The following is a 15,290-nucleotide window of genomic DNA, read 5'->3' on the forward strand; positions in this document are numbered from 1 at the left end:
TCTCAATAGATTTTCATAATTGAATTGTATGTTTTTTTTTTTCATCACTGCGCTACACTAACATAAAAGTAGGCCACTTCAAAATTTTAGTCAACCAATTTGTCGTTTATTTATTTATTTATTATTAGCAAGCTTGACAGAAAGCATCGACCAAACCTGAGGTGAGCTTACAGCATGCATGCATGCATTCAAACGACGTTGTTTTCAGTTAATTTTCAGTTTATACGTTTATCGCTGCCCCTTCTTATCGATATTGTGGGTTTTTCATTGATTTGCTTCTTCCACCACCTTTTTCTTTTCCTTATATATTGTCTTTGTACCAAAAAAACACGTGTTGCTGGATTTAAAATCAATAGCGGAAAGCACTTTTGGGGTATAATATAGCTCCTACAAAGGCAAGAACTTTCTTTTCAATTGCGCAATCAGAAAGCAAGCCAGCGCGGTCTTGATAACAATGTAGTAGTTAATCAGACAAGCAATGACTGACTTTTTAAGCCTTTTAGGTATGGCTATCAGCCATATAATGATAATTTAGCCAAAGAAGAAAAATATACAAGGGTTAGCTTAGCTTTCTTATCTTCTACAATTAGTGTATGGGATACATAAAATTTGACAAAGACACCGACGTCCACATTCTGTTGGTTTCTAGTAAATAATGAAAAGCCAATCACCATCAATCAATTAGAAAATCTCCACGCCGTGTTGAATAAAATAAGCTTTGAAACTATTCTTGGTTTCATAAGGATTATAATAACTTAATGTTTCTCGGTAATCTACACTTCATGTCCCTATTAGCTTTTGTCCTGTCATCATGTGAAGCAGCTACCAGACCTCTATGAATCATTTCTAATGACCTGTTTGGCCCTCAACAGAGTTGATGCCTTAGGGCCTGAAAATGACCCTTCTTTTAAAAATATTAAGAACAATAATAATACATCAGTTGCTGCCATTGCCTATCATCTCTGCAGAAAATATTAACACTTGTTGAACTAGGGAAAATAATGAATTCTTTATATTATCGTGAAGACTACTCAAGAGAGTCAGCAGTATTATACTGATTATGCTGCCATTGCCAATCTATTCAACTATTTTGCTTTTAACAAGGATACATCAGGGGAGGAAAAATATTACGAGGGATGAATACAATACCTCATCTATGAATTTGAACAAGTCCTGGTACTATCCGACGCATAAGGCTTTTGAGGCTCTGGGAGGTTTTTGACATACATGTCGTGCACCATTTTTATGTAATCATCAAGCTTGTCAGCTGTCCAGTCACTGGTACTTATCGGAGGAAGGTACTTTACAGTTATAGGTACTGGCCGAATATGTAAGCTGCCCTTCCTCCATGCTCGATGGGTACCGGATAGGACAATTGGAACTATTGGGAGGCGGGATTGCAACGCCATATGAACAAAACCCTGAATTTGGAAACCACAAGAAGAAAATGCAATGAAAATGCTTCTTGTATCACGCATTAACAAGTGGATTGAAAAAGAAAGATCTAGCATACAACAATATACTGAGGCAAGTGTACAGAGAAGTAGCTTGGTAAAGACTGACAGATCATACAAAATAATCATCTAATGTAGTTTAGTGAGTTGTGGAAAATTAAAATTTTCCCAGTGTACATTTAAAGTCAAGCCATGCTCCTAAAGTGGATGATCCTAGAAACATTGGCAATATGCTAAAGAAAGCACTTAATACAAAACCAGCCAAAGATGCCCTGAAATCGAGGCCTATTAATTAAATAGCTAATGTTTTAATCATCATTTGCTGTAACAACTTATTATGCATTTCCAGGCATGTGCAAAGTAGGAAAATACCTTTTTGAAGGGAAGCAGTCTTCCATTTTGGGACCTGGTGCCCTCAGGAAATATGATCAAAGACAGATTGTCTTTCACAATAGCATGAGCCGCCTGAACATTCGCATAATCAATAGTTAAGAATACAGGGGGAAAAAAATGCCCAGATTGATACCGCAGGGCAGAGAAAATGATACCTCTTTCAAAGACTGGATGGCTGCACTCGGGTTGGAGCGATCTATGCGGATATGTTTGGCCAAAACATAAAGTTGCCCAAATAGAGGATACCATATGATCTGTGAAAAATAAAATTCTCATTCATTACTCAAAACTCGAGATTCACAATCAATTTTACCTTGTGTACTTAAAGAACTAACATCAGCCATCAACATTAATATGATTACAATTTGCAAGGCAACAACTCACCGTGTTGATTTCAAGAACATAAACCCACAAATGCATCAATGAAGTCAATCAGTCCAGAGGCGTTCAGAAATCACACAAACTGAAAGCCAAAATTAGATTCAAGGTTAATTCTTAAAGGATTAACTCATACCTCTTTCTTTGCAATGCCAACAGTGCCCGTTGGAGTCAACCACATTAGGAGAAAGATGTCGATAGGAGACGCATGATTGCTTATATATATCGCCCTTTTATCAGCGAATTCAGTACCCTCAATTTTTACTGGATTCCCTAATATCCACATCTGCAATCAATATGTAGAGAAAGAAGCTGCCTCAACATCAAACTAGATAAAAAGGAAAAACTGAACAGTTAAAAAATAATTATGGTGACTGCTGCATTAGTCTATAAGTCTTTAAACCTACTCAACAATAGTCAAAGGGAAAAAATATCAATAAATTAACATAATCCTCAAATTAAAACTCAGCTTACCAATAATCTCCCAGTAACATGGCCATAAATATTGCCCTGCCGAATCCTCTGATAGGGCCACGGTAGGAGCAAAAGCATGACGATTGCCCAGACGAATGTTGTAACCATCATTGTAACGAAACATGTAACAATTCTCACATAAGATATCAACACAGAGATAAATCCATCATCATCAACATATTGATCAGTTTCGGCTTTTGGCCTAAATCCCGCTTCTTGTTTCACTGAAACTCTCGGTGGCTCTTTCACGTTTGGTTGTTCACAACTGGTATCAAGAAAGCTCTCAAATCTTCTGTTCCTCATAAAAGAAGCACCTCCGGTGTTATCCATTCAGTCAACAACAGCCGAAGTCTACACAAGTTTTTTTTTTTTGGGTAAAACAAGATCGTTCCTTCCCCTGACAAAAGCAATAACAGAGCAAATGAAGTCAATATTAATGACTTGAACCAATCAACAAAAGCGACAACATAATGTTTGGTTGCTAACAAGTAACACACTGAAAATTAAAAAAAAAAAAAAGTAATAATTTTTTTGAAAATTTTTGACCAACCCATCAATCTTTTCAGTGACATAGACAATTCTTTCAAGAAAAGTTATCACCTTGAGTTCAAGAATTTTCCTGGGAAAATCTCTGAGAAAGTTCAGGAAGCAGATAAAAGTGTAGAGACTGGAAGAGTCGGAAGCAAAGACAGGAAGAGAAGACAAGTCAACACAAAATTATAAAAATAAATGGAACAATGCGAGAACAACTTGTGGCGCTAAGCAATTTGTTCGTAATACAGATAGCTGGATTGTTGGAAAAAAAAAAAAAAATGTCGTGTGTCTTTTTAGAAAGACGTATGATGTTGGTTTTTGAAATGCCGTTTCGCCTTTTGTTTTTTCAATTTTTTTAATTTTATTAATTTTTATTTTTCGTGACAACTGACAAGTGTTTTTAGTTAGATTGTGGAGGCCTGTAAAAAATAAAATAAAAAAACACAGAATCTCTTTTTTAATATTGAAATTTAAAAAAAAATTGTCAGAAGATTTGTGGCATTTAATAATCAACGATATTCCATTTGCGGATTTTGTGATTTGTTTTTATTTGTTTGTGGATTAGATTACCATATTTTTTAAATTTAAAAAAAAAATCAATTGGCAACATAGGCGGATCCTAGTTTTGGAGAAACAACTAAAACATTTTTATTTGTAATAATAAAAGAAACGAGTGAATATTGCTAAGCACGTTGGCGGTATAATTTGCTTTTTTTTAATAAAAATTATTTGGTGGCATTATTTTTAATTTCAAGGAATTTTATTTTTCAAATTTAGCATGAGCAAGGCCAGCAGTGACGTACCTACCGGCTTTAATAATTTTAATGATAATGCAAATCTTTAAGACCAATCCTTGTCAGAACATTCTAGAGAGAGAAATAATTATGTGTTTTTTTTTTTAAATGTTATGTATATAATCAAAGTCAAATATAATAGAGAATGAAATGTATAATTAACTCAACATATTCAAATTTAATATAATTAAAGTTTATTAAATTAAATAATCAATTGAAGAATTATTAGCAAATAATGCATATTTTGAAATAGGAAAATAATAGTAATTTAAAAAAAAGGGTTATTGATTTCATTATAATTATTTTTTCGGCCGGAAGATAAATATTGTAAACGGTAAGGGTGTCACTTTAAAAAAAAAATAAAGAAGGAATAGGAAAATTAATTTTGTAGCACGAAAAAGCAACAAAAAAGTAAACACTATTACACAAAGATGTGAACTAATTTTGACAATTAAACACATGCCACAAAAACTAAAAGTAAAAAACTAACGTGATAAACGACGCTGGCCCGCCACTAAAAGTTGACGGCATCTATGAGTGTTTTCCTTTTGGTGAAATAATAAGTTTAGGCTATGGCTACGGTGGGGTTCACTTACTATGGAATACGAAACTCAATCATACACGTAAAATAATAAATAATATAAAATTTATTATAATTTATTTTTTATTATTTATCATTTTACATGTGTAATTGAGATTCGTGCTCTATTATAGATGAACTCCAACATGGTCGAACCCATATGTTTATCATGAGAGTAATATAAAGAAATATTTCTTATCAATAAATAAATAAGGAAATATTTTAAATGAGGCTCACTAATTTAATTTGGAACTACAATAAGTCCAAATTATAAGACAAATAATGATATTCACACATAACTAGCACACGAAATTAACACAAAGGCATGTTTTATTGTGTTTGATGTTGTCAGGTACCACGCAATTACTCACTAGCACCAAACCAATACACCTAAAAGTCAATTTCTCAATTATTACATAATTAAGTGGGAGTAGGTATTTGTTAAGATGCAAAAAATTTAATTTGAGAGCTGGATTAGATATTTCTCGAGATGCAACAAATTTAATTTGTACTTATTTTTTTAATAATTTTCTGTCATATGAAAATTTAATTGATGAGTTGAAGAAAGTCAATAGATAATAATCAACATTAATAACAACATAATGTTTAGTTGCTAACAAGCACCAAAATTCAAAATAAAAAAACCAACCTCAAGTAATTTTTTTTTTTTACCCACCAATATTTTTAGTGAAAAAAATTTTAATTTTTTTGTGTTAAATACTTATTGGGAGAGTTTTGCCGTCCTAGTAGTCCTGCCTAGTTTAAATCTAAATTAGTTGGAGATCAATATAATATTCGAATACCAAATAATTTAATAAATAAATAAATAACTTTAATTCTTTATTACCTTGAGTCATAAAGAGATGTGCTGTGATGGAAAGGCAATCTCTTTGGAGTCTCAAAGCGGATAAGTGTGCTGAGAATGAAAAGCGAAGGCAAGAAGGGGAGACAAAACAAGAGAAAACAACATGAATACAAGACAAACGAGAGAAGAATTTGCGTCGCCAAGGCAAATTGCCTACAGAATTGTTGAAAGAATTGTCACGTGGCTTTTAGTTTTAGGCATGGCATTGGTTTCGTAGTTTTGTATTTTATTTATTTTATTATTTTATTGGGGTGACAAGTGTTTTAGTTGTAATTGTCAATTGTGGTGTGGGGTGGGGCCAGGACCCAAAAAGGAAAAAAAAGAAAATTCTCCTTTTTAATTAACATCGAAATTGAAAAATTCGCTCATAGACTCATACAGAGAGGATTTGGTAGGTAAACACATTATACACCTCAAGGGCATTCCATAGATGGATTTAGGGATTTGTTTTTCAGAAGTGCTTTCGAAGAAGCAACTTTTGTCATTTGTCTATTCGCAAGTTATTTATAAAAGTATTTGAAAAAAAAAATAGTTGGATAATGCAATTTTTATAATATAAAAAATCAATAGAAAACAATAACTTTTAAGAAATAACTAAAAAAAATTGTGATGATAAAAGATAAACAAATGACTAATTTATTTTCAAATAAATTGTGTACACTTATTGACAACAAACAAAACAAGCACTCAATTTCATTCATTGTTACATACTTGCAGTAACATATTGATGATGATGGAGGAGGGGAAGTTTATGTAACATAGGTATTGACTCATCCAACATAATTCTTATCACCGAAATCCACGGTTTTCTTGTTACCTACAACCAAGGGCAGAGCTCAGAGGAAAACTCTCCGATGGTCAAATTTAAACTTATAATTCTTAAGTTCTTAAAAATAATAAGTTACTACCCAACTAAATCATCCAAAATAAGATATAAAAAAAAAATTACTTAGGCTATTATTTAATAATGTCAATAATTTATGAAAAAAGAAAAGAAAAGAAATTGCATTTATAATTTATGATTGAAAATAATTAAAAAGTAAAAAAGACACCCCCGCCCATACAAAATCATCCAAAAATAATAAAAGTCTGTATTGACTTTTCACACTAATTTTTCATATTTTGTTTAGCAGCCCCAATTTTTTTTTTTTCAAAACTCTACAGGCGTCGCTGCACCCTTCAGTCCTACATACTCTCGGCCTCTGCGTATGATGATGTTTAGAATATGCTTGCTGTTATCTTGACCGACATGACCGATATGCATCACTATAAACACGTATACTTTTAGATTGTTAGGTTTACTTATTTTTTATCAGAGGAGGTGAGAGTAAAGTTAATTACTACTCCTTTGCGATATTAAAATATTATATTATAACAAGCATTAAAATATACTTTCAATTAGGTTATAAAATGTCACTTATCCTTTAGTGCATAGGGGAAAAATAATTGCTTTTTATCAATAAATTGTTTCTAGCATAGGTATTGGTTCATTTAACATAATTCTTATCACCAGAAATCTACAACTTTCTTGTTATTATTACCATAATAGTATTTAAAATATGTTTACCGTTCCTTGACCAATGTGACTAATATGCATCACTGCAAACATGTACGTTTTTGTATCATTGGGTTTCATTAATTTCTAAGAAAGAAATGAAATTCTAACTATGCAACTTCATGAATTGGGTAATAAAAAAAATCTACTAAAATTACTATACAATTTAAATTGTTGCTTTAAGAAATACGAATAACAAAAAATTTAACAAAGTATAAATTTAAAAGGAGTAAGGGAGAAGAAAATAAACATGTGGATTTTTATGTGGTTCGGCAAACCCATCTACGTCCACGTCTTCAAGCAAATTATGCTTGAGAATTTTACTATCCAAACTTTCTAAAACTTCAAGTTCTTACAATTAACTTCTAAGATATCAATAAATATTTTTACAAATAGTGTTTTACTCACACACACATTTCCTCAAGTGTATGTAGATTAGGAAAATAAAAGGTCAAGATTAGTTGTATGAACAAGTTTTAACTTAAATGAGATTGACAAGTTGTTAGATTTGGATTTTTATAGTTTAAAGAATCAAACTAGTCACTATTAACTTTCCGAAAATTTGTTGGATCGTTGTTAAAATAAGGCGGTTAGCTGCTATACTGTTGTAACAAGTTACGTTATAAAAATCAAATTTGAAATTTTGTCTAAGCAATTTGCTGCTAGATTTAGCTGGCTAGCAGCTACCTTTTTGTACATCGGGCAGTTAGCTGTTACTGTTCTAAAATTTATAGTTTTACCTTAAAACTTTTAGAAATTATATTATGGATAAAAGTGTCTTAAAATTTTACAAATAGGTCCACCTCCAAAATTTAAAACAACATTTTATTGATATCAAAATTTTCAAAATCTTTCATATTAGTCCATTATTTTGAAAAAAAAACCAATTTCATAAAATTATTTGTCTTGTAACTATAAAGCCTTTAGTTTATGAAAAATGGTGATTTATTAAACAAAATTATGAGCTTTTAAAATGTTAAATCATGCATACATTAAATCATACCGGCTTTACAAGAATTATAGCAGTGGAGATCACTTTGAGCTAGTCCTCTTAACATTCGTCTTCATCGTGCCGTTGTCCATTGCTTGTTTTGAGCTTGATATCATTTGAATGAATTTTGTCCTTTAAGAACTAGTGAGGCTGTGAAATAAACATTTAGTATTTTACCCTTATGTGGTTTGTTATCATCAAAATTATGGTTTGTTCAACCCTTTACGCTAATAAGAAAAAAGAAGAGCATCACTGAAAATAAGTAGAGGATAATTGATTTTAAATATTTTATTTTTCAGGAATATTATTTCTATTTTTTGAACTTAATTAATTTTAGATTGATGTAAAATATAACTAGTAAATTATTAATTTTATCAAACGACTATAAATTTGATTAATGACATAAATATCTTTGAGCAGCTCATGAGTAGGCATGCCAAGCCCAAGCCCGAGCTCGATAAAAGCCCGATTGTTTTACTTCGGGTAGGGTCAAGCCCAACCCTAATTGGGTTAGGGAAAGCCCGAGCCCGACCAAATATTTTATTAATTTTTAATATTTAAATAGTTTAAATTTACCTCCCCTAATATATTAAAATATAAAAACTTTAAAATTATTTAAAGTAAAAATAATCATAAGAATTACTTTAATCAATGTCTCAACGATAAAATTATATAAATAATTAAACTTAAATAAAAAATCATGTCTTATTCAAATAAAAACACACATTTTTTTTTATTATTGAGTGGTCATGTTGGGTCGGCTAAAGCCCAAATCTTGATCCGAACTTGATCGGGATTTGATTTTTAAGCTCGAGCGCGAATTTTAACCCTTAAATTCGAGTCAAACTCAAAAATTTCAGGTCGGATCAATCATGTCAAAATTCAGATCGAGTTTTTTTGCCATCCCTAATTATGGGAATGAGCACTGTAAAAATACAGATCATTCAAAAAAATATATGATAAGAGAGTCGAGCTCTTTAAGAGTAATTTTCTAACTACTTTAAATTTTATTTTGTACATTATACAAATTTGACTTTTAAGTTAAAACAAGTAGTGCTGGTAATAAGGGTTTCTTGAAAAGTTTTAACTATTTTTTATGATAAAAGAAAATAAGCAAAAGATTGATGACATTAATGTAAAAAGAGAAATTATCATTAAACCTCTCGTTCAATGAACGTATTCTAATATTACCCACTCAACGTGTGAAGTTTTTTTTATTGAAGGACTGATATGTGATAGCTGCTTAAGCGGGCAAATAGGAGAGTTTGTCTCCTTACCACCACCTCAATTGTTTTCTATTCTAAGGCCTGCGTTTCAGCTTGATTTGTTTAATCTCTTCATCATCGAAGGCATTGCTGCCCTTGCTGTTTTATATTACAAGGTACTGCCTTTCTCATGACCTTTAAAATTCAAATTTTTGTAAACTTGATATTCTCATTGTTCTTATAATTTGTTTGTATAGTTTTGGACTGCTTGGTTACTGGGAAAATGGATAAATTTGAAAGAAAATGAAATTCTGGGTCTTTTTATTTTGTGGGTGCCCTTGTTTTGGTTTACGGGAATTGGAAAAAGTCAACCATTTTGAGTGAAATGGTAATGTCAGGTTCAGTGGGGAGATTTTTTATTTTATGTTATTTAAGTAGATAAAGAATGAATGAATGACTGAAATTGGATACTCTATTGTTGTTTTGTTGGTATGTATTTATAGACCGATGCATATGATGTCATGTCTTTTGGATGTTGCTTTATAACAGTAACATTTTTCTGAATGCGTTTTCATCTGACGCAGGTCTTGGTTTTGGCACATAGAAAGGAATTGGTTTAGATGCTTCTTTTTAGGAAGTGAAGGAAACAAAAGGGTGAAGTCATTTTAGGTGCTTTGTTCTTGGTTTGTGTTATAATGGTTGTTTTGGTAGATATAAGCTCCTTTTAGATTGAATTTTTTTTTTAAAGCACTCAGGGTAAATTAAAATGAGTGTGGTGGGATTTGATATTGGAAACGAGAACTGTGTTATTGCCACAGTGAAGCATCGGGGTGTTGATGTGTTGTTGAATGAGGAATCAAATCGTGAAACCCCCAGTATTGTATGTTTTGGGGAGAAGCAAAGGTTTATTGGGGCTGCTGGCTATGCTTCTGCAATGATGCATCCAAAATCAACAGTATCTCAAGTGAAGAGACTTATTGGTAGGAGATACGGTGACCCTGTTGTTCAAAAGGATCTGATGGTGTTACCATTTGAATCTTGTGAAAGTCCAGATGGTGGCATTAGCATTAAATTGAAATACTTGGGTGAGACACATACATTTTGCCCTGTTCAGGTTATGGGGATGCTCTTTTCACATTTGAAAGATGTTGCGGAGAAAAATTTGGAAATGCCTGTCGTAGACTGTGTGATTGGGGTTCCATCATACTTTACAGATTTGCAGAGACGAGAGTATTTGAATGCTGCTTCTATTGCTGGATTGAGGCCTTTGAGATTGATACATGACTGCACTGCAACTGCACTTGGTTACGGAATTTATAAAACAGATTTTGCTAATGGAGGAAAATCCTATATTGCATTTGTTGATATTGGTCATTCTGATACTCAGGTCTCCATTGTATCGTTTGAAGCTGGGCATATGAAGGTTCTGTCACATGCTTTTGATAGCAGTTTGGGAGGCAGAGACTTTGATGATGTGTTGTTTGGTTATTTTGCAGCAAAGTTCAAGGAGCAGTACAAGATAAATGTTTACTCCAATGTCAGGGCCTGCATTAGGTTAAGGGCAGCATGTGAGAAGTTGAAGAAGGTTCTTAGTGCAAATGCAGAGGCGCCTTTAAATATTGAGTGTTTGATGGATGAGAAAGATGTTAGAGGTTTCATTAAGAGGGAGGAGTTTGAGGAGCTTGCTTCAGGATTAACAGAGAAGATTGCTATTCCTTGTAGAAAAGCTTTAGCTGATGCAGGGTTGCATGTGGACAAAATCCATTCTGTTGAGATTGTTGGGTCTGGGTCAAGGATACCAGCTATTACTAGATTGTTAACTTCTCTATTTGGGAGAGAACCCAGACGATCGCTGAATGCAAGTGAGTGTGTGGCACGTGGATGTGCTCTCCAGTGTGCAATGCTTAGTCCGGCTTTTCGGGTCAGAGAATATGAGGTATGTGGAAATAAATCTCAGTTCTTGGTTTTTCAGTCAATTGTGTGTGGGTTATTTCTTAGGCCATGGACATGTTAGTTAAATCAAGGACACACTTACTGTTGCAAATTACTTTGTGAAAAACTGAAAATTGCTTTTCTTAAAGCTGAAGAACTATTGACAACTCACTGTGTTGTTTATTTCAAACTTTCTCCAATTATTGACATGAAGAAGGAAAGAAACTGATACATAACAAGAAACTTAATCATTGTTCTTTTGGCTGTGGGGACGCTTACATATATCTGATATTAAGAGAAATTCTTAAACATTGCCCAGAAAATGTGCAGCCAAATTGAGATAATGCTATACAGTTCTTATTATGAATCAGCACTAGAATTGAAACGACTCCTCTTTTATGCATGTTTTGGTTGATAAAAGAACGAATGTGTGAAGACTTACAGCTAATTCTTTTGTGAAAGAATATAAATAATCCTGTGCTTAGTGCAAGTAATTTCAGAAGAAATTGTTGGCTGCTCAGCCTGAAATCTGATTGTTTTGTCTACTGAAACTGCTTTCATCTTTCCTTATATTTTCTGCTAAATGAAATTTAGAAATTGTTTTTACCCTTCGGCATGTTATTCCCTGTGCAAATGAATGGCTTTTTGGTAACTCCAATTCTTGGTCTTGTGCAGGTTCAAGATTGTAATCCTTACTCCATAGGTATCTCATCAGATGAAGGTCCAATTTGCATAGGATCAAATACAAATGGTGAAGTGTTCCCTAAAGGCCAACCCATTCCATGTGTTAAAGTTTTGACACTTCAGCGGAGCAGTTTGTTCCACTTGGAATTATTCTACACGAATCCAAATGAATTGCCACCTGGCATATCTTCAAAAGTTAGTTGTTTCACTGTAAGTGTACTTTGAAGAGATTTGGAACTGTTTCATTATTTTGTATAGATTAGGCTAAGACATGCAGGAGGTTTTTCAAGTATCAACATTATTCGATTTATATCTGTCATTAATATGTTTTGCTACTTGTAGTTCAGATGTAACTTTTATGAGTGGATTACAGGGTTTCTTAGTTTCTGAGTTATTGCTTATGCAGATTGGCCCTTTCCAAGGCTCTAACAGTGAAAATGCAAAGGTTAAAGTTACAGTTAAATTAAATCTCCACGGTATTGTCAGTGTTGAGTCGGCTTGGGTAAGTAAGAAGTCTCATTTTCATCTGTCAACTTGCTATGTTTTTCATTTTCTTGGAGCTTTTACTATGTGATATAATTTATTACTTTTCAGTTGATAGAAGGTCATGGAGATGATCCAGTTACAAAGCACAATGCTCGCTCAAAAATGGACAAAATGGAGTCCGAAGGTGTTTCTATTGATTCCTCAACAACGGTTGAAGATGTGCAAGATAGTGCCTCCGTACAGTCCAAATCGTCTCATTCTTCGGTAAATTTCTTGCCAATCTCCTTTTTCTTGTGCATGGATCTGATATCTCATTACTTGATTTCTACCTTTCTTTATGTAATGGGAACAGGAGACAGTTCTGTTTATCTAATGATTCCAACCTTAAATTTGGAAACATAAGAATATTTTCCCATAATTTATTTTTGGTTGCTGAGAAATTCTTAGTGGTAGAATTTATTTTTGCAGAATCTTAGGGAACAACGCATTCAAGTAGATGTAAAAGTTTCTTCACTGTGTTTCATGCAGGCTGTTAGTGTGGTAAGAGATAAAGCTGGCAGGAGGCTTGATATATCAATCAGTGAGACTATATATGGTGGGATGACCAAACCTGAGCTTGCACTGGCTCAAGAGACAGAAAATCTGTTGGCCCAACAGGACATAACTATGGAACAGACTAAAGACAAGAAAAATGCGTTGGAATCATACGTCTATGAGATGCGAAATAAGGTAAAAATCGACATTTCAAAAATACAGATTGTCATCATCCCAAGATATAAAGAAATTACAAAGTTTTTGACTCAATTTGCTCTATTGTGTAGTAAAACCTATTTGATTTTCAGATGCACTCAAGGATTGCAGTACATTTCTGATGCATCTAGAACTCAGTACTAGTATTATGGTGTGATATTGGAATATATGATGCATTTAAAAGAAGTATATGATGCACAGCCAGCTGGCTATGTAATTACACTTCATCACTCTCATATTTTCAGTTAATAACAATTTAAATTTTCATTATGTTTGCTGGAGATGTGAAAAATTTACAATTAAGAATCATGCTGTGGAGACATTGCGAGATTTCAACTTTTAATAATATGAAAAATATAAAAATTTAGAATCTTGACTTTAGTTAAACTTGTTAAATTTTTTGTTATTAGTTTCATGTATTTGTACAAGTACTGGCTTCTGAAACCATAATGTATTGGTGAATAGCTTTTTAGCACGTATCGAAGCTTTGCATCAGATCAGGAGAGAGAAGGCATATCCAGGAGCCTTCAGGAGACAGAGGAGTGGCTTTACGACGACGGTGATGATGAAACTGCAAACACTTACGCCTCAAAACTGGAGGATCTCAAGAAAGTGAGTTTCACTTTTCTGGCTCTCAAGTTTTACCTTTAATATATATTGTTTTTTAATTTTATGTTCCAATGCTTTTTTCTAGTTGGTGGATCCAATTGAAAATCGATATAAAGATGGAGAAGCACGAGCACAAGCTACAAGAGATTTGTTACAATGCATCGTAGAGTATCGGACGGCTGTTGGTTCTCTTCCACCCGAGGAGCAAGATTTTGTACGATAACCATTCTGTCATTGTGAAAACTGTATAACTCAATTCTGTCATCGTGAAGACTATATAACTCAATTCTTGGTAATTTCTTTAATGATTTCATTTTCCATGTTCAGATCATTAGCGAGTGCTACAAAGCAGAGCAGTGGCTCAGGGAGATAGCCCAACAACAAGATTCGTTGCCAAAGAACACTGACCCGATCTTATGGTCAGGTGACATCAAGAGAAGAACAGAGGACCTGAAATTGTACTAGTCTTGTGCTTTTAATTTTCATTTTAGAAAATTCATGATTTTATTGTTCTATTATAGCTCAGCAAAAGTAAAAACTGACAACTTTCATCAATGCCTATGCCCATTGAGTATATGATATCTGATTGTCCAATTCACTAATTTTCAAGAACAAATTAGTTCTTGTAATTATTTACATATCATATCTACAGGTAGGAGATTAGGAAAAGCGTCATATATCATTGTCAAAATATAAAGGGACATTATATACTGCCAGCTCATTTTGTTATTTTCATTTGCCTTGATCTGACACTCCCTTATTATCCATCTTAATTCTGGCTCCCATCCTTTGCAGTCTTTAATTTGTCACTGTACTTATGGCTCCATCACCATTTTTAATGGCTTTCTTCTCATTGTCCTTCTTTAGACTAATATATCCTTTAGAGACATTATTTCGTGCATTGCACCCAGTATGCATTCACCACTGTTTGCTTTCAATGATCCTTATTTTAATCTAAGCATTGCACCCAGTATGCATTCACCACTGTTTGCTTTCAATGATCCTTATTTTAATCTAAAGGATTGGCTGATATTTGTTTATGTATTTCAGGAAGTGCCAGCATTTATTGAAAGGTGAGACTCCAGATGCCTAGGTTTCCGAACAGCAAGGATAGTTTCAAGGTGTAGATGGGATTCTTCGAGAGTGGCTTTACCCCAGAAGCTGTTATTTAGCATACCCTACTGACAACTGTCGAGACTGTTAGCCATACAAAATTGCATATACTTATATTATATATATTTTTTGGCAGCTAAGGGGAAAATACACTAATATTTTGTGGCTTTTACTGTCCTCATATATAGATGTTGAAGATGTTATTACATAGGATATAGTTGTAGAAAAAAAGCATTGTATTTAAGTGAGAATATGCTAATACCGATTATAGTGGAGTTGTTTTGATTCTATACACTCACTACAAGAGCAGCATGCTTTTACTTTTCGGTTTGTTGTATCTTTGAAATTCGATCAATTTTGCAAATGTGTCCTTGCTAATGCAATGTTAACAAATTTGATTAATTTTTTGAAACATTTTGAATTTTTGTTCTTCATTTCTTACTGGGATTGCAAAATTGGAGTCCTGAAAATGTGTCTTTGAACCTTTGCGAAA

At 33.1% G+C, this 15,290-nt stretch overlaps 2 protein-coding genes across 6 annotated transcripts; one reads left to right on the plus strand and one right to left on the minus strand.

Moving 5' to 3' along the window:
* Positions 1–376: 376 nt before the first annotated feature.
* On the minus strand, positions 377–3,497 carry LOC18054921 (1-acyl-sn-glycerol-3-phosphate acyltransferase). 5 transcript variants are annotated; one of them, XM_024177507.1, is made up of 7 exons: positions 3,300–3,497; positions 2,700–3,096; positions 2,362–2,511; positions 2,003–2,101; positions 1,827–1,919; positions 1,150–1,421; positions 377–889 (listed from the first exon to the last, which is right to left on the minus strand). In XM_024177507.1, the coding sequence occupies exons 2-6, from the start codon at positions 3,027–3,029 to the stop codon at positions 1,155–1,157; spliced, it is 939 nt and encodes a 312-aa protein (XP_024033275.1). In that variant the 5' UTR covers positions 3,030–3,096; positions 3,300–3,497; the 3' UTR covers positions 377–889; positions 1,150–1,154. The 5 variants fall into 5 exon arrangements, with proteins under 5 accessions (XP_024033275.1, XP_024033273.1, XP_006452325.1 ...); XM_024177505.1 differs by having other exon boundaries at positions 377–901; XM_006452262.2 differs by having other exon boundaries at positions 377–904.
* Positions 3,498–9,233: 5,736 nt separating this feature from the next.
* On the plus strand, positions 9,234–15,122 carry LOC18054922 (heat shock 70 kDa protein 16). Its single transcript, XM_006452264.2, has 10 exons — positions 9,234–9,399; positions 9,808–11,159; positions 11,831–12,049; positions 12,246–12,341; positions 12,434–12,589; positions 12,854–13,054; positions 13,541–13,687; positions 13,770–13,898; positions 14,012–14,142; positions 14,735–15,122. The coding sequence occupies exons 2-10, from the start codon at positions 9,990–9,992 to the stop codon at positions 14,775–14,777; spliced, it is 2,292 nt and encodes a 763-aa protein (XP_006452327.1). The 5' UTR covers positions 9,234–9,399; positions 9,808–9,989; the 3' UTR covers positions 14,778–15,122.
* The last annotated feature ends 168 nt before the right edge of the window (positions 15,123–15,290 follow it).

This window comes from Citrus clementina, unplaced genomic scaffold (genome assembly GCF_000493195.1).
Source record: "Citrus clementina cultivar Clemenules unplaced genomic scaffold, Citrus_clementina_v1.0 scaffold_1, whole genome shotgun sequence".
NCBI lineage: Eukaryota > Viridiplantae > Streptophyta > Magnoliopsida > Sapindales > Rutaceae > Citrus > Citrus x clementina.

Bases quoted from the DNA above. Each gene is read 5' to 3' on its own strand.
- LOC18054921 (XM_024177507.1), bottom strand. From the start codon at position 3,029: ATGGATAACACCGGAGGTGCTTCTTTTATGAGGAACAGAAGATTTGAG. The intron at 2,512-2,699 runs GTAAGCTGAGTT...TATTGATTGCAG, and splicing joins ATGTTACTGGGAGATTATTG to ATGTGGATATTAGGGAATCC. The intron at 1,422-1,826 runs GTATTTTCCTAC...TTCCAAATTCAG, and splicing joins GACTGCTTCCCTTCAAAAAG to GGTTTTGTTCATATGGCGTT.
- LOC18054922 (XM_006452264.2), top strand. From the start codon at position 9,990: ATGAGTGTGGTGGGATTTGATATTGGAAACGAGAACTGTGTTATTGCC. The intron at 12,050-12,245 runs GTAAGTGTACTT...TTGCTTATGCAG, and splicing joins CAAAAGTTAGTTGTTTCACT to ATTGGCCCTTTCCAAGGCTC. The intron at 13,055-13,540 runs GTAAAAATCGAC...ATTGGTGAATAG, and splicing joins TCTATGAGATGCGAAATAAG to CTTTTTAGCACGTATCGAAG.